The sequence below is a fragment of the Xenopus laevis genome, chromosome 2S (assembly GCF_017654675.1).
Source record: "Xenopus laevis strain J_2021 chromosome 2S, Xenopus_laevis_v10.1, whole genome shotgun sequence".
Taxonomy (NCBI): Eukaryota; Metazoa; Chordata; class Amphibia; order Anura; family Pipidae; genus Xenopus; species Xenopus laevis.
In genome coordinates this window covers 55,653,448-55,678,443 of record NC_054374.1, presented here as the reverse complement: position 1 = coordinate 55,678,443, position 24,996 = coordinate 55,653,448, and the positions used below count along the sequence as shown (strand labels likewise).

The 24,996-nt window shown below is 41.6% G+C and overlaps 2 protein-coding genes across 2 annotated transcripts in view; both read left to right on the top strand.

Annotated features, from left to right (window-relative positions):
* Nucleotides 1-1,957: 1,957 nt before the first annotated feature.
* mkrn3.S (makorin ring finger protein 3 S homeolog) lies at nucleotides 1,958-8,529 on the top strand. Its single transcript, XM_018249249.2, has 8 exons — nucleotides 1,958-2,092; nucleotides 2,404-2,523; nucleotides 3,484-3,707; nucleotides 3,791-3,912; nucleotides 4,679-4,863; nucleotides 4,945-5,055; nucleotides 5,300-5,438; nucleotides 8,052-8,529. The coding sequence occupies exons 1-8, from the start codon at nucleotides 2,037-2,039 to the stop codon at nucleotides 8,220-8,222; spliced, it is 1,128 nt and encodes a 375-aa protein (XP_018104738.1). The 5' UTR covers nucleotides 1,958-2,036; the 3' UTR covers nucleotides 8,223-8,529.
* rps10.S (ribosomal protein S10 S homeolog) overlaps nucleotides 7,989-24,996 on the top strand; it is a gene marked incomplete at its 5' end in the record, with an annotated part of 41,359 nt that continues 24,351 nt past the window's right edge. Inside the window, 4 exon segments of the mRNA NM_001087259.1 lie at nucleotides 7,989-8,035; nucleotides 14,354-14,377; nucleotides 23,539-23,550; nucleotides 24,309-24,321.

Sequence of the window (24,996 nt, the reverse complement as noted above, 5' to 3'; positions counted from 1 at the left end):
CAGTCACTGTTATGCTTTCATATAACTAAGAGAGGGCGCGCTGTTATTCTTTCATATAACCAACAGAGGGCGCTGTGTGATATTGCAGTTTCTCCCCAAGCGGACTGTTGGTATAGGAATGATTAAAAGTGACTGCAATGTCAGCTACTGCCCACTGACTCGAGTATAAGCCGAGGTAGACTTTTTCAGCACATTTTGGATGCTGAAAAACTTGGCTTATACTCGAGTATATACGGTACACTATTGTCATTTGGGGGTCTCTATGTGCCACATAGTTTGGTATATCTATGTATATTGGGCATCAAACTGTTTAATTGCATTAACAGTGATGGCAATATCACACAGCACCCTCTGCCCACGGTAGTGGGACAGTGGGACAATGCACACAGTAATCCGTTTGGCAATTCTCTGTCACCGTCAACCTTGCAAAGAAGTCCGGTTGATCGCTGGGGGGGTCGCTTTGGTGGAATGAGCGCTGCTGGGAGACAGGGCTGTAGTTGTGTCTTGGCTTATACTCGGGTCGGCTTATACTCGAGTATATACGGTATATACTGCTGATGTGCTGGCTGCTGCAATATAAGCACCTGTACAGAGACCCTAGAAAACCATATATTTTCAGAAAGTAAACATTCTGACGAATCCAATATGGATAAATATGTGTTTCTACTGCAAACTGCCAAACTGCCAAACTGCAAAGCAATGCTGAACGTAACTGTTTTTATCAAATTTCTGAAAATCGTCACAAAGCTTGAATTTTAACCCATTATATGCCCCACATTTCGTAACGTATCAGCATAAAACATTGTAAATATGATCGCCAGGAGTCTGCTGAACACTTTGATGCCTAATATGCATAGATATACCAAGCTATGTGGCACACAGAGACCCCAAATGGATATATAGTCGATAAAATTTACGAGGCAAAACAAAATAAGGCAGTAAAGAGTGAAATGAAAAAAAATCCAATAAAACCACAAAAATCAACATACCTCCCAACATTTTGGAAGTTAAAAGAGGGACAAAAAAATTTTTCCCGCACGTGGCGCAGCAAATTTTTTGACCACACCCCTTTTGTTTTACAAAATTTGCCAGGTTATGAAAGTTTGAAAATATTTCTCCTTATCTAAACTGTTTTTTTTTGTCTCAAAATTGTTACAAAGTATCTTATTTGCACCTGTTAGCTGTTCTGGGCTCTCTGCTAAAAGCCAATTAAGTGAGAAACTTTGTTTCTTTTTCTGGCTGTTCAGTGCAGAGAAAAGAGGGACTTTCCAGTACAAATGAGGGACTGCGGGTTGAGCTGTCAAAAGAGGGACTGTCCCTCCGAAAAAGGGACAGTGGGAAGTATGAATCAATGTTTGTTTTTTTTTCCAGACTAGTGTAATCGGCCGTCAGAATCACAGTTTGAATATTTTAGCTGGGCCAAATAGGTTATACGGTTAGAAACAAGTGAACATGACATACGCAGAGCTGAAAATGCAATAAGATGGCTAAAAATTCTATAAAATAGCTAAAAATGCACCAAAATGCCCAAAATTGCAATATAATCACTGAAGTAACATACAAAAGGTATCGCACAGTACGGTTAGCGAATACGCTATTCGCAATGGCAATAAAACATTTTTTTTCAGCCAAAAAAGAGACGATGCAATAAAAAAAATAAACCACAATGCCATGAAAACCATGGCAGTAAATAAATAAGAGAGGGCCTGAAAGGAAAGGTGAGTAATATAATATAGCAATAACAATACTGTACATTTATAGATTTACAGTTCATTTGTTTTTTAGATGGGCTCAGTGAAAGCTAGAAAAGTCAGAAGACAAAAGCAAATAATTTTAAAACTATAAAAAGGTAAATAACGAAGACCAATTGAAAAGCAATAAATAACTAAAAGTTAATGTAAATGTGAATTCCCCTATATGATGTCGATATGACGATATCCTGGGGTTAGCAATAATTCTGATTGGATCAGCTTGCGTATGAGGGAGGGAACCTAGGTCACAACGTATATAAGCTCTCCGACAACTTGCTTAAATGAATGCTGGGAAATATGGCAACAGCCGGTAGAGAGGTTAATGCAAAGGTTCGTTGTAGGTAAGTAGGGCTTGATGGGGTTCGGGGGAAGGGCTCTGAGTCTGTGCTTTTGCAAAAGGCGTGGCGGTGCTATGGTAAGATTTTACATTTGGGATTTGTTATGCACCAGCTGAATGTACCAAAATGAAGTTTGTTCCTCTTTGACTAGATGTGTAGATTTTCTCCTCTGTCCTAAAATGTTAATGACGCACGTGCACGTTATTTTAATAAGTTTTGGCGCGTTTTTGGAATGATTATTTCGAGCACCTGAGTTGACTGTAGACATGGTGGAAGGGAGCGACGGTGTGTGACTTGTTTGTTGTGCCTTACAGATCTTTTAACCGGGGCTCCTGCAGATGGGGTGATAACTGTCGTTTTTCCCACGAAAGGAAAGTCGCTCCGATCTGCCGACATTTCCAGAATGGCTTCTGTGTCTATGGAGACAAGTGCAGGTAGAGTCCTTTTTATCCCTTGTTTCTGTGATAATAAGCTCTAGATTTCACCCTAAATTTAAAAAAAGTGACTAAAAAGGACCCTGGGGAAGCCAGATCAGCCACGCAAGAAAGTTAATTTAAGCCACTGATGGGTAAGGAAAAGACGTTCAGAAATTAACTGCAATGCCTCAGATTAAAGGTCTCTCAGGACATATGTAACCATAGAACATGGGAGGGCAAAGCCATCAACACCCCCCCACCCCAATTTATAATCTTTGCTGTAAAGGGTTTAACCTGCTTAATGTTTTAGGTTGTGCTTGCAGATTGTAAACTCTTGTATTAACTGTATTTTTGTATGTAACACTGCTGCCCTGCACTGGTAAAAGTTATTGCTTCAGAGTCTCTTATAAATCAGCTGCTGTGTAGTCATAAGGACAGCCATTCAAGATTTTTTTTGGGCAGGGGCCCACAGGTTACTTAAAGGGTGGTTCACCTTTAATATTTTGGAGTCGCCAATTCTAAGCAACTTTTCAATTTAGTCTTTATTTTTTTTTGTAGTTTGGAGGGGGGTTTTTTTTTTGTTTTTTTAATTTTCCTTTGGACTCTTTCCAGCTTTCAAAAGGGGGTCACTGACTTCATCTAAAAACAAATACTCTGCAAGGCTACACATTTATTGTATGACACAGCCCCCCCCCCCCCCGTGGGTAAAACATTTTTTGGTAAAGGGTCACAATATTGGTGGAGGTAGGTGTTTTGGTCTTGCAGTTTGAAGTTTGCATGTTTCTGGAGCAGTGAATAATGTGGACTTTTAGTCAGAGGTCTCCATAAAAACTGTATATAGTCCTGGCACACTCTGGTTATGAGCCTTTCAAAATCTAGCCCCTCTCTAGCAGTTGTGTGCTGACTGCTTAGCCGTGGTTTACAAGAAATTTATTTTGTTTTCCTTATCTAAAATAAAAATCTTTACCTCCATCCCAGTTTTCAGCACTTACTGCTACCACCTCATCCTCCACAATACCTGCCAGGACGTAGGGTCTCGGAACCTTGTATTTTGCCTCATGTTCCTGAGCATCATGAAGCACGCAGAGGATCCGAGCCTGTAGTTCCCCCCTTAAAGCTGTCTGAGGAGCGGAAGGAAGCTTTGCCTCCTTCAGGTAGAGAGAACTGGGCTCTAGCTGCAGAGTTCATTCCTAGACATTCAGGTATAGTAAAACCAGGATAATTTTGCACATAGATGGGGAACTGCTGCAATAATTAAATGGGTGCATGAAACTTTATTTTCTAGGACTTGTAAGATCTGTATCCAGTCCTACACTTCCGCATGAGGCATCCATAAGAACTGATGTGACTAAGCATTTTGATGGCATGAAAAGCACCAATTCTCTAAAAAACTTGAATTCTCAAAAGGTACAAATAACAGCACAATCTGAATACTACCCTCCATAGTTAAAATAAATGAATCGGAACTGAATGAACATACTTAAAGGGATACTGTCATGGGGAAAACATTTTTTTCAAAATGGATCAGTTAATAGTGCTGCTCCAGCAGAATTCTGCACTGAAATCCATTTCTCAAAAGAGCAAACAGATTTTTTTATATTCAATTTTAAAATCTGACATGGAGCTAGACATATTGTCAATTTCCCAGCTGCCCCAAGTCATGTGACTTGTGCTCTGATAAACTTAATAACTCTTTACTGCTGTACTACAAGTTGGCGTGATATCACCCCCTCCCTTCCCCCCCCCCCGTAGCCAAACAAAAGAACAATGGGAAGGTAACCAGATAGCAGCTCCCTGGTAGATCTAAGAACAGCACTCAATAGTAAAAACCCATGTCCCACTGAGACACATTCAGTTACATTGAGAAGGAAAAACGGCAGCCTGCCAGAAAGCATTTCTCTCCTAAAGTGCAGGCACAAGTCACATGACCGGGGGCAGCTGGGAAATTGACAAAATATCTAGCCCCTGTCAGATTTCAAAATTGAATATAAAAAAAATCTGTTTGCTCTTTTGAGAAATGGATTTCAGTGCAGAATTCTGCTGGAGCAGCACTATTAACTGATTCATTTTGAAATTTTTTTTTTTCCCATGACAGTATCCCTTTAATGAGTTAAACCTGTTCTAGAATAACTTATTTGATCTTCATTCCAACTTCTGCTCTATACTTTTACAGTGTACTTCAGATCTACAATATGAACGTAGTCGGGATGTAGTTTGCGGGATTTGTATGGATAAGGTGTATGAGAAACAAGTACCAGAAAGAGTGTTTGGCATATTGCCAAACTGTAATCACGCTTACTGTGTTGGTTGTATTAAACGCTGGCGGAAAACAAGAGACTTCCAGAATGAGGTTGTTAAGTGAGTAATCCTTCTGCAGTGTAAACAATACTGAATGTGGAATCTGTGGTTGGTGCATTTTAATAAAACTCTTTCCAACAGGGGCTGTCCTCAGTGCCGAATAAAGTCCAGCTATTTTATCCCCAACAAATACTGGGTTGGAGATTCTGCAGAGAAGGTGAAACTGATAGAAACCTTTAAAGCAAAGACCAGGTAATTGGTCTTTCATAAAGCCATACTGACTAATGATGTAATCCTTAAATGTATAACTTGCCACAACACCCACTGGCTCATTCTAATTGCTAGACTTAGAGTGTAATCCCTTTTTAAATTTTAGCATTTCCAAATGCTTAAAAAAAAAAAAAAAAATTTGAATTCATCAATTTGTAGTTAAAATAGTAGGTTGAGATCTAACTTCTATGGCTTCTCTTGTGATGTTGCTATGTTCTCTTCTTAGCAAAATCCGCTGCCGCTTTTTCCTTCGTGGGAATGGCCATTGTCCCTTTAAATCAGAATGCATTTACCTTCATGAAATACCATCTAGGCATCAGCAAAGGAAAAGACGTGAACAAAGAAGACGGAGTGCCTCTGCTCTGGTGAGTATACTAACTTTTTTTTTTTTTTTTTTTTTTAACACTAATCATAGTGAACTAGCACAGTTTACCTACAGTTCATGAATGGCATCTGCCTGTCGCTAAACACAAAGCTGGACACATGCTTCTACTGGCACTTCAGGCCAAAAACCTCCAAGTTTGGGTTACAAATTATCACTGATTGTAGGTTTGAACAGCTTTAGCATTGTCTTGTTTTGAACAGATTTCTGGTAATTAAAGTTAGTTGGCCAAAAATGTAATCTGGAGTGAGCAGATGTCTAACACAACAGAAGACTTCCTGCTTTTCAGCTCTTGGTTAGTTTGTGACTTGAAGGGGGGCCAACATGGGACATAACTATTCAGTGACTTTGCAATTGATCCTTGGCATGTATCTTAGATTCAAAAGCACAGTTGACCCACATGACCCCCTCTAAGTAACTGATTGGTTAATGACTGGTAACCAGAGGAAATAAGAAGAGCTACAAAGCAGGAAGTAGTTTTCTGGCTATTGATACATTGTCCCTTAAAACTTTGTCTCTTCTCATCCTAATTGTTGTTACTATAGACATTGTAGTCACTCGTGACAGTCACCCTGTTTGCCATGGCTCATATGAAAATATCCCAATAGCCATGGCTCTCATTCTCTGTGGATGCCATTAACTTTCTAATCTTTCTTCCCCCCCACCTTATAGGGGTTCAGTTTTCAGTTCACACTAGATTTTTTTCCAGTTACTCTCTTCGATTTTCGAAGTATAATTTTCTTTCTAAAACAACTCTGGGGGGGCGGCACTGACCCACCTCTAAAACGCCCTGTTAAAGGATAAAATGACCGTTTTTAAAGTAATACAAATATGTTACGCTGCACTGGCGAAACTGCTGTTTGCTGCAGGAACACTACTATTTATATAAATAAGCTGCTGTGTAGCAATGGGGCAGCCAGCCATTTAAAGGAGAAAAGGCTCAGGTTACGCTGCAGATAAGCTCTGTAGAACCTGTGCCATATAGCCTTTTTCAGTTTCTGCCATTGCTACACAGCAGCTTGTTTATATGAACTATACTAATGTTTCTGAAGCAAACGCATCATTTTTACCAGTGCAGGGCAACACTACATATTTACAATACATATTTTGATTACTTTAACTTGCTTTCATTATTTTTGCTTTACTGTACCTATAAGCTACAAATTTGTTGTTGCTACTTTTGTATTCATTATAGGCAGGCCCTTGCCTATTCACATTAGTTGTTTATTCAAATCAATGCATGTTTGCTAGGGTAACTAGGACCCTAGCAATCAGTCTACTGAAATTGCAAGCTATAAAACTACTAAACTCACAAACTGCAAATAAAACAACCTGCTGCAACTTATCTCAGATTGGCACTCTTTAAATCTACCTAAATGTTCATGCAAATGATAGTTGTTTATAGATTTCTTATCTTTAGTGGCTTTCAGATTGTCAATACCATAAACAGACTTTTTTTCAATTGTTTCATCTTTATTTTTTTTTTTTAGTTTTCCCAAAATTTAAAGTTTAATGTTCCTGTCTCTAGTCTGGCAGCTCAGTGATTCAGGAGCAGATTCTGAACTGTTAACATTTAGTAGATATATTTGGCATTGGCAATTGGTGTATCAATTCTAACAGCTGCCTTTGAAACTCAGGGATTCAGTTTAGCAGGGACAGATAAAAAAAAAAAAAAAAAAAAAAAAAAAAACACAAATGTATAAATTTAGAATAGTTTTAGTCAGCAACCCCCACCCCCTCAGAGCTGTGTAGAATTTAAAAAAAAAAAAATTAGACTTTACACTTCAATATTGGAAAAACAGTCACAAAATAGAAAGTAAGGGGGAAGTCAGTTTCTGAAACCAACTGAATGTGTTAGAAAAATGTGCCCCTTCATGGAGTTTACTTTCAAATACAATTTTGTTCCCCCCGAAACACATTCAAATAGTTTTCCTAGATTTCTAAAATGCCCTAAATTGAGTTTAAGTGCACCAACCATAGTGGGTTTATTTTTTTTTTTTTTGCTAAACTTAATACAATGACAATTGTGGTTTTACAGTTTGTAAAAGTTTTAGTTCTGGGTTTCAAAAACCAACTGTCAATTTTGGGAGTAACTGAATTATTTATTTTTTTTTCTGGTGAACAATCTGAAAACAGCTGAAGTGTTTGGACGGTGAACCGCCACTTAAAGATATGCCCAATAGGGCTAAAATCCACTTGTGAACACATACAGCAGATAAATCTAGTTACTGGTCTGGTGATGACAGTGGGTAGTTGATCCTATTGGCAAATATTTTTTTTTTTTTTTTTTTAAATCTTTTGCAGCGGGGATTGCTTGTTTCAGAAAGTCCAAACATAAACTTAACAGAGTTGTTTGAAAAAAATTGCAAGTGTCATTTGGTTGACATTTTTATAAAGAGGCACAAGAAGGGTAACTTAACTACAAAATATCAAAGTTAATGGGGCCTTCTATTAGCCCTGACATGTATATATGCAAGAAATATGAATTTCTTTTATTATGGGATGTGGCAGGTTTAATTTTCTGCTATATTCCTGCCTTTCCCTTGTCAGGAATAGACTAAATGAGTTTACTGAACAAATGCCTTTGATTTTACAGACCTATTCGCACTTGGTTGGAATGTTTGATGAAGACTTCACAGATGATGAGGACATTGATCTTCTTCATTGTGCTCTCACCCTTGCTCTAATTGAGGATAACTTTGAGCTGGGCTTAGGTTTTTCTGAGGAAGTTGAAATTCTGTGGGGTGAGGGTAGCGACTCAGAGTAGAAACTTGCTATAAAGTAACTGTATGCAGTGGAGATTGGATCCCTTTTTTTAAAGCTTTTATTGGTGTTCTGGTATAGTCTTGTCTGATTAAACATTCTGAAAACTAACTTATAGCAGAGAGGGTAATTTCTAAACGAATCTCAATTACATTAATTACAAAACTCAATCTACCTTTGTTCTACTATGACAAGACTGCCTTTAGTATATAGATGTACAGTTGGTGGCTGAATTTTTTTATTTTTTTTCCCCCACCCATTGTGATGTGGGGGATAGAAATATTGTAAGTTAAATAAAGATTAAGAACAAACTTTTGTATATTGAAATGTTTTGTGAAGGCTTTTTTCCTAGGGACATTCATACATGCCATGTAACTCCTTCTGTACTAACAAACTTGGAAGTGCTTTTTCAGAGCAAAACCTTGGGGGGGGGGGGGGGGTAGAAAGGCTGCACCCATGACCTTGGCCCTGACTGACCAGTCATCACTCATGCTAAACATTGTCCATGATCCACCTGTAAATCATGTTTTCTTTGACTCTTGTCAGACAATGAAGATTGGACTGTCAAATCATCCTTCTGCAAGGATGGTAACTTTTCTCTGAACCTTAAGATGTTTGGCTTTGTTTAGATTGACCTTCAAAGATGATTCTGTGTACATGTTGCTTGCAACAGTGGCCAATTTAGGTACCAAGGGCCAGAATATATTTGGCCTGTGTGATGGCAGGGCTGATGATGGAAGTCAGTGTTAACATGGGTTTTTAAGATCTGTGAGCAGTTATCACAGGCATGCTGCATGCCATGTATCCCCACTAAAGGAACAGTTCATTATAAGTTAAAACAGGGTAAATGAGCTCTGCCAAATAGCCAGAACGCTGCTTCCTCCTTTGCATCTCTTAACTGTAGTCTGTGACTAGAAGTGGTGGGGGACGACACATTGGGGAAATAGCAGTTTAGTAAGTTAACTGTCGTGAAACTGTCACAACTGAACAGTTGTATATATTTTGCCCATCCCTTTCAAAGTCACCAATTATGGACAGTTTAGAGGGGGTGTCCAAAAGGTAGACCGTGATCTACCAGTAGACATTTAGCTGGTGATCAGTAGATATCTACAAACTATTTGTCTAAATCGCCCTCCGGTTTCATTCATATATTTGTGTAAGTTACTTAGGAAATACATTTTTAATATAATTTACATTTTATCTCAAATCAATATTTAAGTAATTTCTATGGGGAAGAATGCTAACTTTTTTTTTTTTTTTTTTTTTTAAATCCTGTGTTTCTAAGGGGAACTTTTGTTTTTTAAAAAAAAAAAGTTAGAGGTTGTTTTACTGCTGGTAACAAACAGCTTTTTTTTTTTTTTCCTCCCTTTCCCTCTGTCTGCTAATTAAGGGGGAGGAGTTAATCAGGTAAATTCTAATCAGGCGCTGTGCTTTGAAAGCGTTTTCTCGGAGTCATAAGCAAGTGTGCGAGTGTTGCAAGTGAATTGAGTGTTAAGCAGCATTGAAAACCTTAAGGCATTTTGGGGGGGTGAGTGCAGGAAGGAAAGGCAGGTTTTAGTTATAGGTGATTCAATTATTAGAAAGGTGGATAGGGTAATCTGTCGTAAGGCCCCTACATGCCGAACAGTCTACTGCTTGCCTGGTGCTAGGGTTTGGCATGTGGTGGAATGAGGACATATTATTTGGAGGGGCTGGGGAAGACCCAGCGGTCTTGGTACACGTAGGTACCAATGACAAAGTTAGAGGAGGTGGAAGTCCTCAAACGATTTAAAAAAAAAAAAAAAAAGTGTAAAGCTGAGGGCGTGGACTTCTCAGGTAATTTTCTCAGATATTACCTGAGCCACGAGCAACGCTAAGGAGACAGCGGGAGCGCAGGGAGCTTAATGCATGGCTGAGAGATTGCCATAGGAGGAGGGTTTTTGGAGAACGGCTGATTTCTCAGTCAGCTACAGGCTCTTTGCTAGGGATGGGCTTTACCTCAATGATGGTGCAGCTGTTTTGGGAGAGATGTCTAGACGGTTGGAGATTTTAAACTGTGTGGGGGGGGGGGAGAGGATTCAGTGGAAGAAAGGTTAGATGAGAGAGTGGGGAAAATGGGGAAGGAGTTTTGGCTGGGGGTACTGTTAAAAATATGGAGGACCACATGTCATATGTTCAATATGGTACCAGTATTAAAAGTGTGTTTGCAAATGCAAGGAGTCTGACTGGTAAAATGGGAGAGCTGGTGGGAAAATATGATAATTGTTGTGGCCGAAACATGGCTGAATGAGTTGCATGACTGGGCAGTAAATATCAGTGGCTATACTTTGTTTCGGAGGGACAGAGGCAATAGAAAAGGAGAAGGGGAAGGTTTGTTAGGCAGGAATTAAAAGCTTATATAAAAGAGGTTATGTTAGAAAATGAGGGGGCAGAAGTCTTATGGGTGGAGTTCTAAACCAATTGTAAAGAGACCAGTAAATTAGTTGTAGGCATCTGCTATAGACCCCCTAATGTAAGTGAGGAGGAGGCAAAGCTCCTGATGCAAATATAATAGGCCGCTAGTTTGAGTAAAGTAATGATAATGGGCGATTTTAATTACCCAGATATTGACTGAAGCAACACTACTGTCACATCCGTTAATGGGAACAAGTTTATAAACTTGCTGCATGATCATTTTATGGCACAGGTTGTTGAGGAGCCTACCAGAAAAAAATTTATTCTGGATCTAGTGATCGCAAATGACCCAGAACTTGAAGTTTTAATTGCGGCGGCAATGAAAACTGACCCTACAACGTTTTTTAAATATATTAATAGTGTAAAATGCAGGTTGAGTGTTGCTCCATTAAATAATGGTACTAGTATAGTTGTAACAGATACAGAAAAGGCATATGTGTTAAATTGGTTCTTTTCTTCAGTGTATATACGACAGAGGAGTCTGAGATCCCAGGCTCACTTTATAGCTGCACTAATGGTTCAACTCAATCTAGTCAGTGGCTGGCTCAGGATATGATTCATAAAGCTTAAATAAAAATTAATCTAAACAAGGCTTCAGGACCTGATGGCATACACCCCGGGTTCTAAGAGAGCTTAATTCAGCCCCTATTTCTGATTTTCTCAGATTCACTTTCATCTGGTATGGTGCCTATGGATTGGAGAAAAGCTGATGTTATTCCAATATTTAAAAAGGGATTACGATCTCAGCCTGGCAATTACTGGCCAGTAAGCTTGACATCTGTGGTGGGGAAATTATTTGAAGGCTTGTTAAGGGATCACATTCAAAATTTAATCCTAGTGAATGGCATTATGAGCAGCAATCAGTATGGTTTTATGAAGGATAGGTCATGTCAGACAAATTTGATTGCTTTTTATGATGAGGTAAGTAAGATGCTGGACAGTGGGGAGGGGGGGCAGTAGCTGTGATCTATTTGGATTTTGCCAAAGCATTTGATACTGTGCCCCCAAACGACTGCTTTCTAAACTAAGGTCTGTTAGGCTTAATGAAGTTGTTTGCTCATGGATAGGAAACTGGCTACAGGATCGGGTACAGAGGCTGGTTGTTAATGGTACATTCTCTACTTGGAGTAAGGTTCTTAGTGGGGTCCCTCAGGGCTCGGTATTGGGTCCAATTTTATTTAACTTGTTCATTAATGACTTAGGGTAGGGTGTTGTAAGTAATGTATCAGTGTTTGCAGATGACACAAAACTATCCAGCCCAATTAATTCCATCCAGGATGTGGCATCCTTGCAACAGGATCTTGACAAACTGGCAATCTGGGCAGGTAAGTGGAAAATGAGATTCAATGTTGATAAATGTAAAGTCATGCACCTGGGATGTAAAAATATCCAAGCCACTTATACCCTTAATTGGACTGCACTAGGCAAATCCATTAAAAGGACCTTGGAGTCCTTGTAGATGATAAACTTGGCTGTAGCAAGCAATGCCAGTCAGCAGCATCAAGGGTAAAGAAGGTCTTGAGCCCCCAGGAGGAGGGGGTCATTCTTCCACTGTATAGAGCACTTGTAAGGCCCCATCTAGAATATGCCGTACAGTTCTGGTCTCCAAAACTCAAACAGGACATTATTGTATTAGAGAGAGTACAGAGAAGGGCAACTAAGCTGGTAAAAGGTATTGAAAATCTAAACTATGAGGAAAGACTGGCCAAATTGGGGATGTTCACGCTGGAGAAGAGGCGCTTAAGGAGTGATATGATAACTATGTATAAATATATGAGGATCATATAATAATCTCTCTAATGCTTTATTTACCAGTAGGTCTTTTCAGCTGACACAAGGTCACCCATTCCGATCAGAAGAAAAGCGGTTTCGCCTAAATATTCTGAAGGGGTTTTTTACAGTGAGAGCTATAAAGATGTGGAATTCTCTCTCCGAATCAGTTGTACAGGCTGATACATAGATAACTTTAAGAAGGGGTTGGATAGCTTTTTAGCAAATGAGGGAATACAGGGTTATCGGAGATAGGTCATAGTAAAAGTTGATCCAGGGACTAGTCCGATTGCCGTTTTGGAGTCAGGAAGGAATTTTTTCCCCCTCTGAGGCAAATTGGAGAGGCTTCAGATGGTTTTGGTTTTTTTTTTTTTGGATCAACTAGCAGTTAGGCAGATTAAAAAAAATGAAAAGGTTGAACTTGATGGACGTGTGTCTTTTTTCAACCTTACTTACTATGTTACTATGTATGATGTAGATCATAATGGGACAACTAAAAGTCAAAAAGGAGGCTCACAGAGCAACCACTGGCAGGGAATAGGCTTGGGCGAATTTGACCCGTTTCACTTTGCCAAAAACCAGCCAATTTTTTTTTTTTTTTTTGATGCGCAATGCCATACAAGTCTATGGGCGTTATTTTCGTGGCAAAACAAGGCAAAAAAAAAAAACACCCATTCCTAGCAGGGACCAGTGCAGTGAGGGGAGGAGAAGGGGCAGTGGAGGCAGGTTTGTTAGACCCCCCCTAGCAAACCCGCAGACAGAGTACAGTACTGTCTGATGTGCAAACAATGCAAGGGCTTACATGTATAAACAATCAGGGGGCCTGTTAGCCTAAATACTTATAACGTACAGTAAGCTTATAATGTAGGGACCACACAAGGTATACTCGCAAGCCAACAGTTGGACAGAACTGGCCTAGAGGAATGTTGTAGTAGTTATTTTAAGAGGTTTCCTTATACTTGCTAATTTTGATCCAGAGGACTAGTATCTCAGTAGTTGTTACATTAGGTACAAGGCAATCTCCCACCTGTGAGTGAATTAAAATTGCTTTCTGTTTCCCTAATTAAATAAAACCTTGTACATGATCCTAACTTAGCTCTGTGAATCTGTGTTGGTATAAAAAAAAAAACCTATTGGGCTTTTTATTTATGTTTTTAGCAGTGTTTCCCCCAACCTCTCGCTCCTGAGCAACAGATTTCTCGCCTCTTTTGACTTGCCAACACGTGTTTTGTTTTGGGTAACCGAGGATGAGTAGAGTATAACAATCCTTTATTAGCAGACTCTTGCAGCTATTACACAACAGTAACTTTCACTTTTAAGCTGTCCAGGAAGCATGCACAGTATAAACGGTCCTGCGAGGCCCGAAACGTTGCCATTTTTATTGTCTGCTCTAAATTATGAGCCAATAAATTCACTTTTCTAAACAATCGTTCATTCTCCAGTGTGCTGCAGTGTATTGGACTATTACATTGAATTTGTGACCTGTGACAGGGAGGACTTAACACTGTTCAAGCACCTGGTCCTAAGGGACTCATCATGCAAGGTCAGAGCACTCCATTATTGTGCAGGAAGCATGCACAGTATAAGTCTGAGCACAGTGACATCTAAAGACCATCTGCACAAACACCACATACTTCCCCTATAGTAGGAAAGCATTTGGACAACTATAATAACAGCAACAATTAAACAGTATGCATTTTAAATCAAAGTCCTTGGTCCATGCAGGTAGTTTTCTGACCCTCTTAGTACGCCTTATATGTTCACTTTCTTCAGGCCTATTGGAGTAGGAAAATGTCCTTCATCAAATGGAGCTTCTCCAAAGTCATATATAACAGGAGCAAGACGACTTGCATTCCATATGCGTCCATCAGACAGTTCATATGTGTATGGTCCTCTATGGCATCCTACTTCAAGTGGTGTAGTAAATTTAGATTTTCCTTGTTTCAGTATTCCTGGTTTCTTAATTCTGACTAAAGATCCAGGCTGAAAGTGTACTTTGCATTTGGTTTGTTGCCGTTTCACAATGTCAGCAGTAGATGATTTTGTAGGTACAGTATTTTGTGGAAGTTTGATGTCTGCAAAATGTAACTTAGTGCGCATCTGTCTGCCATGTAATAATTCAGCAGGAGATGATTGGGTTGTTGCATGGCACCTTGCTCTGTAGTTATGTAGGAACTCTGTTGTAAATACTTTCCAAGATTTCCCAGTAAGATTTGCTGTATGTAGTGCTTCTTTCAGACTTCTGTTGAATCGCTCGATTTCTCCATTTGCTTGTGGGTAATACACTGAAGATTTCCTATGCACAATATTCCTCTCTCAGAAAGGATTCAAACTCATATGAGACAAACTGTGGTCTGTTGTCGGATATTAACTCCTTTGGATTACCTTCTCCGCTGAAGACTGTAGACATGTAGAAATGTTATTACTGTAGCTGATGTTATATGAGAAACAAATGCAATTTCAGGCCATTTACTGTAGTAGTCTATCAAGGTTATAGCAAATCTACAGTCTATAGGAGCATCTGTAAAAGGACCCACAATATCAATAGCAAGTTTTTCCCATGCTGAATCAGGAATCTGGTCTCAACTTATCTGTATGTACTAAGTTCTTTGCACAACCCAGTGAAGTGTTGCTTTGTGGTGAAATTTTAGACACTGGCTGGGTGGCAGGCACTGGTGCTGCAGTAATGAGACCATCAACTAATTGTTGTTTTTTTTTTTTGTTTTTTTTGCTCAAGATAAGTTTTATTGAGAACAGCATATTAGACAGCGTCATATAGTACAATTCTACACCTTTACGTATTATAATGTATTGTACAGTGTTATAAATGCAACATAGTCTTACATCAAAACAATGAGTAATACAAACAAGTTACTATTCCATTTCCCTCTGCTTCTGGGCTTAGACCCCTATGAGATGTTTTCCACTAGCTTTGTGTCCTGCCAGGTTTGCCAGCTTCCCCACTTGTCATTTAGACACCCTCTCCTGATTAGAATAATTCTTTCTCTGTTACTTATTTCAGTTACTGTTTGGTGGCAGACTGTGGCATCTGGGGGGGAGCTGCTTTTCCAGTTGGTGGTTATTAAGCGCCTAGCATGAAACAGGGCCTTCGCCACGAGCCTCTTGTATGGCACTGGTACCAGACCTCTAATCCCTATGTTTGGAAGGCAAAGGGTCGGTTGTGCTGGCATTGCGGTGTTTGAGATTTTTGATAAGTGGGTTAGGACTATTGTCCAAAATTCCTGTAGTTCTGGGCATTGCCATATTGTATGCATCAAAGTGGCTTTAGGGGCACCACATCTAAGACAGGCAGGAGACACATTTGGATAAATCTTGTTTACTTTTTCTCTGGTGAAGTATGCTCTATGGACCATATATAACTAGAGTATTCTATCTTTATAGCTAATAGATATATGTGTAGGAGCTTGTAGCGCCTCCGCGCATTGCATGTCTGTAACATATCCCAGGTCATTTTCCCACGCTTCACTACATTTCAAAGTGTTACTGGCAACCGTGGTTTTCACTAATTTCTTATGGAGGGCAGAGAGCACACCTTTCTGCCTTGGCTTACCAAGGCCATCCAGTAGCGGGGATGAAGCTAATCTGATGGGGCTATTTTTTTCCTGCTTTTGTAGGGCACAGCTGACTTGCAGGTACACCAGCCACTGTGTGCTCAGCAAGTTATATTGTGCCTTGAGCTTAGCAAATGTTTTTGGGGAGTTGTTCTCCCAGACATCAGAGATAGACATGATCCCCAGGGCAGACCAGCATGCAGGTGCTTGGATCTTTGCGATTTAGGGAAAGTAGGTGTTACCCCAAAGGGGTTCTTGTGGGACCACTTGGGAAAAGCTCATTATTACATGAGCCTCTCATTTGTGTACTAATGATTGGGTTTGCGGCTCTTCCACTTGTTCCCAAGATTGCGTCCCAAGGGAAATTTGGGGTTTTTGCTACTGCTTCCCATAGTTCATATTGCGAAGAATAGAGGGCCGGTTGTAGTAGTATCGCTATATGCGTAAGCTATGCTGCCAGAAAATAGTATAGCATGTTCGGTAGTGCTAACCCCCCTTCATTTTGAGGTCTCATATGCGATTGTAAGCTTAGCCTAGATCTAGACTTTCCCCATACAAAGTCCCTGAGCGTTGTATTGATTGTCACAAATGTTTTTGCTGGGACCCATACCGGGGAGTGCCAGAGCGGGTAAAGTATTTTGGGCATGACAAACATTTTAACCATTTGTATCCTACCAACCGGTCCCAGGGGCAGGCTCCTCCAAATCTTTATTTTTTCCGCAATCCACTTTCATTCTACGTGTGGCTGGCAGCCAATCGGCACCCGGGGGTTCCAGAGGGAACAGAGCTGATTTTGATGGGCTAACCCTGAGGCTGGACATCTCCCCCAAAGTGCTGGGTGATCTCCAGTAAGTGATAGCGATGGCCCTCTGTCACCCAGGTACACAAGGGTGTCATCGGCATAAAGTTGGATTTTTTCCTCTATACCCCGGATTTTGAAACCCACTATGTTGGGAGCTTGTCTCACTACTTGGGCGAAGGGCTTAATTAGCCAGTCCAAACAGCAGTGGGGACAGGAGGCAGCCCTGTCTGGTCCCTCTTGCTAGATTGAATGCGTCTGACATAGTGGAGTTTACCCTCAATGAGGCTTGGGGGGAATGATATAGGAGTTTGACCATGTATTGATAGACAGGACCAATTTTAAAGTGGGTGAGAGTTTTCCATAAGTATGGCCATTCGACAATGTCGAAAGCTTTCGCTATGTCTAAGATGCAATGGTTCTTTGGCCCCTGTTGTCATGGTTTGCTGTGAGATTTAAAAAAAAAGTTGCCAGGTGTTAAGTGCTACAGTTTTATCTGGTGTGAATCCAGTTTGGTCAGGGTTGACAAGCAGTGTAACCACTTTACTGAGCCTCATGGCTAGAATTTTGGCCAGAATTTTTACATCTGCAGTGAGGAGGGAAATGGGCTTATAAGATTTACACAGTTTCTGGTCTTTACCTGGTTTTGGTAGTAAGGCTATAGCTGCTTCGTACATTGACCCCGGGAGTCTTCCATTGGCTAGGGCAGCATTAAAGGTCAAGGTGTGGGGACAGCGTTTTCACATGTCTCTTGTAGACATCTATTGGAATTCCATCTGCCCCTGTAGCCTTCCAACTCTGGAAGGACTCAATTGCTAATACCATTTCAGAGTCAGTGATGCTTTCATCCAGGAAATCCCTATATTGAGGGGCCAGCTTAGGGGTGTTCAACTCTCCTAGAAAGGTGTCTATCACAGATAATGGTTTTTGTAGCTTGGAGGAGTATAGTTCAGTGTAAAAGTTTACCAAAGTTTGCTTACTGCCTTCTGTCTCCGTAATGATATTACCTGCTGGGTCTTTTAGGGCCGATATTGTGGGGGGAGATTCTGCTTCACTAAATGTGCCAGTATCTTGCCAGCTCTTTCCCCTTGCTCATAAACTTGTGCTTTAGCAAATAGGAGGTGTATTTGGGCCTTTTGAGACATATACTGATTATATTCTTGCTGCTTGAGTTTAAGGGCATTTAACCTATCGGAGAGCAGATTGTTTTTCTGCTGCTATTATAGCATTTTCTAGACTACTTTGGTGTGCGTAACCTTGCTTTTTAAACGCGGTTATCTCTGCACCCAGCTGGCCTCTTAAGTAGGCCTTTAAGGCATTCCACACTGAGGGGGTAGGCAGACCCTACATTAATGTTAAAGAATTCCTTAATTGTTGTGTCTAGTGTCACTTCATTGTCCAGTATTTTCAGCTAGACTGGGTTAAGGGACCATCTTGGTTTTGGACTGACATTCTCTAGTTGGAGCAATAGTTCAAGAGGGGCATGGTCTGATATCCCCCTGGGGAGATACTGGACCCTTTTAATTATTGGTAGTGTGGGTATCTACCAGGGCGTAGTCAATTCTGGATAAGGATGTATGTGATAGCGAGAAACAGGAGTATTGTTTAATCGTAGGGTGAAGTTGCCTCCAGGCTTCTACCAGCCCTAGACCCTCTAGGATTTGTTGCAGGCCCTTGTCACCCCTGTGAATTTTTTGTCCTAGTTTTACCATTCTGTCAAGCTCCACATCAAGGATATTGTAATCGCCCTTTGCAATGGTTTTTGCATGCAGGTATTTGGCCATACATTGTGCTAATCTGATTAAACAATCCTCTTTAAATGGGGGAGGGATGTATATGTTCGCAAGGATTAGTTCAACATTATTAATGAAGCAGTGTATGAAGATATACCTTCCTTTCTTCAGGTCCCCAGGCAGCACACCAAAGAGAGATAGGGCCACTCCTCCTAGGTACAGGAAACCAGAATAAAACCCCCTCCTAGCTTCCCCGTGTTTTTGTTTCCTGTCCTCCTAGACAGGTAAGTATTTTAGGGGTCCAGCTGGATTCCTGGTGATTTTTAGGCTAACCGTCCACCCCTAGCTGTGGGTTTACGGTTTTGCCTCTCCCTTTCCCTGCCTCCGTCTTGTTAGCTCCTGCTGGGGTTTTAAAAGAGATATTTTTATCTGCGGCATGTTGCTGCTACATGGAAGGCAGCATCCAAGCGGATTCCAGCAGTTGGTTCGTGCGGCTGTGAGGAGGGGAGTTGTGCGCGTCACTGTGGATGCACTTGCTTCCGGGTTGGGCTGGCGGGTCACGTGATGACGCAGCGGTAAATTTAAATAGTAAGTTTTTCTTTCTGCGGTGCGGTTTTTCGTTAGTTCTGGTAAGCTGTTGGAAAGGATCTCTTAGGATGAGTGGAATGCTTACTTTGTATCCTCATTTTTGTATTTTATTTTCAGCCATGTCCTCTCGCTCTGAAGCTAGGGATCATGAAGAAAGAACCAAGAGATGTGGGCTGTGCAAGATCAGGCTTCCACGTGATTTTCCGAAGAGAATTTGTTCAGAGTGTTTTAAGGAAAATTTTCAGCAAGAAATGCCGGAATCAATGTCTGATTTTATGTCCTGGTTTAAATCAAATATGCAGCAGACCTTTGATACGTTTAAAGCCTCTTCTCAGGTTCAACCACAGGCAAGTACTTCTGCAGCTAGCCAGGTGGGGGCGCCAGAAATACATGATGTTGCGATGGATTCGTCTGATGATGATATAAAGGAAGATACTTATATATTTTCAGTGGAGAATATAGATCATCTGGTTAAGGCTGTTAGATCTTCAATGGATCTAAAAGATGAGGACAAGCCTCGCTCCAAGCAAGATATGATGTTCTTGGGATGAAAGAAGTCACCTAGAGTATTTCCAGTCCATGGGGTGATTTCTGAGATCATTTCTAAGGAATGGTTGAAGCCTGAAAAAAAGTTAACACTTCCTAGGAAGTTAAAAGCTTTGTTTCCATTTGATGAGAAGGTGGCAGTTGCTTGGGATGTTCCTCCTAAGGTGGATGTGGAGGTGGCCAGATTAGCAAAGAAGACAACGATTCCTGTTGAAGATGGAGCCAGTTTTAGAGATCCTATGGATCGTAAGATCGATGCTGCTTTCAAGAAGCTCTTTGAATCTTCTGCTGCAGGATTTAGGCCAGGGGTGGCCACGGCCTGTGTCATTCGTTCTATTAGACTTTGGCTCACTCAGCTGGAGCAGGATATGGAAGATGGAGTCTCTAGGGAAGATATGAAATCTTCTCTGGAAATCATCAAGTTAGCGGCAGACTATTTGTGTGATGCTTCAGTGGAAAGCATTAGAATAGCGGCCAGATCTTCTGCTCTTGCAGTAGTGGGCAGGCGTGCGGTGTGGCTCAAACATTGGGCAGCAGACTTGGCGTCGAAGAACAGACCTTGTGCCATGCCTTTTGAGGGTCCTTTTCTCTTTGGTAAAGAGTTGGAAGCTTTAGTTTCTAAATTAGGAGAAACAAAAAAGTTTTTACCTCAGGACAAACGTTTTTTTCCCCAGAGATGATTTTTTCGTCCACCAAATCAATCCAAGGGATCTAGAGAAACAAAGAAACCCTTTTTTAGTTCCATCCGAGGTAAACCAGGTAGACCCCAGAAGGGAGCAAGTAAGTCAGACTGAACAATTCTGACGCCAACTCATTCAGACCGGTAGGGGGAAGACTTCGTTATTATTTTCACGAATGGACAAGGATCACCAGCGATCCTTGGGTTCTAAGTATTATCAAGGAGGGGTACAGGCTCGAGTTGGCCTCTCACCCAAAACCTTGTTTTCTTTGCACAAAAGTTTCCAGAGAGTTTGTGAAGAGAACATATCTTCTCAAGGGAATTCAAGAGTTTGTGCAGTCCCGTGTGTTGGTTCCAGTTCCTCGAGGCGAGGAAGGAAAGGGAATTTATTCTTCAGTTTTTTTAGTCCCCAAACGGTCAGGCAAATTTCGTATAATAATCAATCTGATTTATCTAAATACCTTCATGAAGAAGATTCATTTCTGGATGGAGGGAGTGAGAACAGCAATTTCAATCTTACAGGAGGGAGAGTTCATGGCGACAATCGATCTCCAGGACGCCTACCTTCATATTCAAATTTGGGAGGGACATCAACAGTTCCTCAGAATCGCTGTCAGAGATCGGCACAAGACAAGTCATTACCAGTTTGCAGCTCTGCCATTCGGGCTGTTGTCATCCCCTTGCATCTTCACCAAGGTTTTGGTGGTAGTGGTAGCTTTTCTGAGAACCCAGAATGTTCCAATTGTTCCTTATCTGGACGACTAGCTATTGAAAGCGTCTTCCCACAGTCTGTTACTCAGCCATCTTCAGAAAACAATTTCCTGTCTGGAGACTTTAGGTTGGAAGATCAATTATCAGAAGTCAGATCTCATCCCATCACAGAGGAAACAATTCCTGGGGGTCCTGCTGGACTCAGAACAAAGCCGTACTTACCTTCCTCAGCTGAGGAAGATGAACCTGTGCAGTTCCTTGACGAGTCTCTCTCAGCAGAGAGTAGTCTCGATCAGGCAGGCCATGTCAGCTCTGGGAGCAATGACAGCAACAATAGTGGCTGTTCCTTGGGCCAGACTGCATATGAGATTTTTACTGAGAGCAATACTGAGAATTTGGGATGGCACAGAGAGCTCTCTGGACAATCCCATGATGCTTCCTCCTCATGTGAGACACTCGTTAACTTGGTGGAAGGACCCGAACTTGTCCAAAGGAGTTCCTTGGGTCGTGAAATGGGGGAGCATTTTAACAACCGATGCCAGCAGGAAAGGATGGGGTGCAACTCTGAAGCACCATGTCTGGCAAGACATATGGTCTCCTCAGGAATTGTCTCTCCCCTCCAACCACCGGGAGCTCCTGGCTGTTTGGAGGGCTCTCAAAGCAACGGCACATTTGACCAGAGGTCAAGCGATAAAAATCAGAACAGACAATACGACAGTTGTGGCTTATCTGAACAGACAGGGAGGTATGCACAGTCAAATCCTGCTGGAGCTCACTCTCAAGATTCTGAGTTGGGCAGAGATACATCTGCAGTCGCTGCAGGCTATATATATAAGAGGTGTAGACAAAATCAGAGCAGATTTTCTGAGTCGCAGACAGGTAGTTCCAGGGGAATGTTCTCTCAATCTGTCGGTCTTTCGGATGCTCAGTTGTTGGTGGGGTTGTCCGACTACAGATCTCATGGCTACAAGAGAAAATGCCAAGTTGGACAGATTCTATTCCCTGTTTCCTCAGGACAGACCAGCAGCGATAGATGCCATGCTTCAGTGTTGGGGAGGCAGTCTGGGTTACATATTTCCTCCGCTTCCGACGATGACCAGAGTCTTGAAGAAGATCAGACTCGACAGAGCCAGGGTTATTATGATTATGGTTTTCTCTTCTGCTGGAAATGGCGGAGGAAGATCCTCTTTTGTTGGGCTCCAGCAGAACTCTGCTTCACCAGGGTCCAGTGTACCATCCGGATCCCAGCAGATTAGCTCTGTCAGCATGGATTCTGAATGGCAGTCGCTAACGCAGCATGGTATGTCATCTGAAGTCATTTCTGTAATGATTCCCAGTAGGAAAGCAGGAACTAATAAGATCTATTCTAGAATTTGGAAGAGATTTTCCTTCTGGTGTGGGGATCACTCTATTGATCCGCATATGGCTTCTGTCCCTCAGATTTTGCAATTTCTTCTGGATGGGTTTCACATGGGATTGAAACCGGCTACTCTTCGAGTTCAAGTGGCAGCCTTAGGGGCAATGAAATGCATTCCTTTAGATGAGAACCTTCTTGTCAAGCAGTTCATCAAAGCAACAAGTAGATTGAAGCCTACTGTTAGAGATATTTGTCCCCCGTGGGATTTGAACTCATTGTTGTCAGTTCTATCCGAAAATCCATTTGAGCCAGTTTCTTCGATCAATATTAAGTTTCTTACGCTAAAGACTGTAATATTGGTAGCCCTCACTTCAGCTAGAAGGGTGGGTGAGATTCAAAGTCTCTCTGTTGAGGATCCTTATCTTCAGATTTTTCCGGATAGAGTGGTAATGAGACTACCACCCACATTTATTCTTAGGTGGCTTCTTCTCAGGAGATTGTACTTCCTTCCTTTTACCCACACCCAGTGGGGGATAAGGGCGCAAATTGCACAAGTTGGATGTCAGACGATGTTTGGTTTTCTACTTATCTAAGTCGGCACATTTCAGGAAATCGAATAAGCTTTTTCTTAATTTTGCAGGCCCGTCTAAAGGTTTGGCTGCGTCAAAGCCTACAATTTCGAGATGGCTCAAGCAAGTTATTGTGTTGGCTTATGAATCTAGGAGTCTGTCTCCTCCAGCCAGAATTAAACCACATTCAACTAGAGCAGTTGCTACATCTTGGGCGCAGAGAGCGGAGGCATCGGCAGAACAAATTTGTAAAGCTGCAACATGGACTTCGATGCATACGTTTTCCAAGCACTACAAGCTGGACGTATATTCTTCAAGGGAGGCTGCTTTTGGTCAGAAAGTTTTACAGGTGGCTTGTGTTCCCTCCCCTTGATCTTTTCAAAATCTCTTTAGTGTGCTGCCTGGGGACCTGAAGAAAGTTAAGAATTTCTTACCTGTAAATTGTCTTTTCTTCAGGTCCCCTCAGGCAGTACCATTTAACCCTCCCCTTGAATAAATTCTGTCTAAAGCAGCCTGTGTATGTCGGTTCTTGTTAAGTAACACGGGGAAGCTAGGAGGGGGAGGGGGTTTTATTCTTGTTTCCTGTACCTAGGAGGAGGGGCCCTATCTCTCTTTGGTGTGCTGCCTGAGAGGACCTGAAGAAAAGACAATTTACAGGTAAGGAATTCTTATCTTTTATATCTGTTTCAATACTTTCCATAACAAATGAGACTGATTTGTGGATTAAGATCGAAAAATCAGAGGAATAGTTGGAATAAGTGGCGTGTTAAGCCCAGCCCACCCAGGGTTTTTTAAGAGCTAGGGTTTTCCCTCCCACTAAATGTGTTTCTTGTAAAAATGCTATTTTAACATTCTTTTGTTTTATGCAGTCCAGAACCAATCGCCTTTTGATGGGGCAGTTGAGGCCCCTAACATTCCAACTCATAGCTACTGTATACATTACCCCTTGTTAGTGCATGACAACCGTATATGACAAGTACCTTTGCATGGAAAAACAAAAACCACATCTTGAGCATTGACATTAACCATTGAACTTCCCTTAACTTTTGGAGCTCCAACATGATTTCCACATTGCTCCACACCCTAACCCACCCCTTCCAACCCATCCCCAACTAGGGGTAGAATTAGTCCCTGAAGTTAAACGACTAGTGTGCAGGTGCGGCACTTAAACCAGGCCAAGCTTGTGGACCGTGAACAGTTAGTTTCTATGGGGTAGAGGTCAAACATTGTTACCAGCCAGTTCTCGATGAATTGCTCCGGTTTGTCTCCTTGCGTTTTTTCAGGAAATCCCACAAAGCGCAGGTTGTTGCGGCGAAACCGATTCTCGAGGTCATCAGCTTTAGCAATTCTATTTGCGGCCATTCGCTGCAGCTCCTGTATATGCTCAGGTAATGGCCCGCATACATCTTCTAGGTCTCTGATGCGCTGCTCGGGCTCAGCAGTATGCTCCCGCAGATTTTGCAAGTCTTGCTTAATGATGGACAGGTCCAGTTTTATTTCATCAGTTTTAGCACTTAACAGACTAGTACAGGTTTCTTTGGATTCCCTTATCTCCTGCAGAATCTCCTGTATAGTGGGTTTGGGCTGCCGCTTCGGAGAAGAAGGAGAGGGAGGCCCTACTGGCTGTGCTGCGGTCCCATCTTGCTCATCCTCGCGGGTAAATTTGTCTAGTCGACCGGCTGCCGAAGAGGCCCTTTTTTCTGGACTTTATTCTGCCCCATAAGCACCCTCTGGGGTAGCTGCTACCAGTCCAGCTCTTCAGTAGCTGTTTTAACAGGATTTAGCTGCTCGGAAAGACAGGATAATAGCGACCCAGGGAGAGGAGCTTTACCCCATGCGTCTGTTCACATTGAGCCTCAGCCACGCCCCTTCAACAAATTGTAGGTTTAATGCACAATTCACAATGTAAAAGGCACATTTTGCAGTATTTGATTTAAATTGTGCAGTCACTGGCAAGCAACCAAGCACACAGATTGGATCCTTTAAGTAACTGACCAGTTTCAGGGCAGGTGCAACAAGCG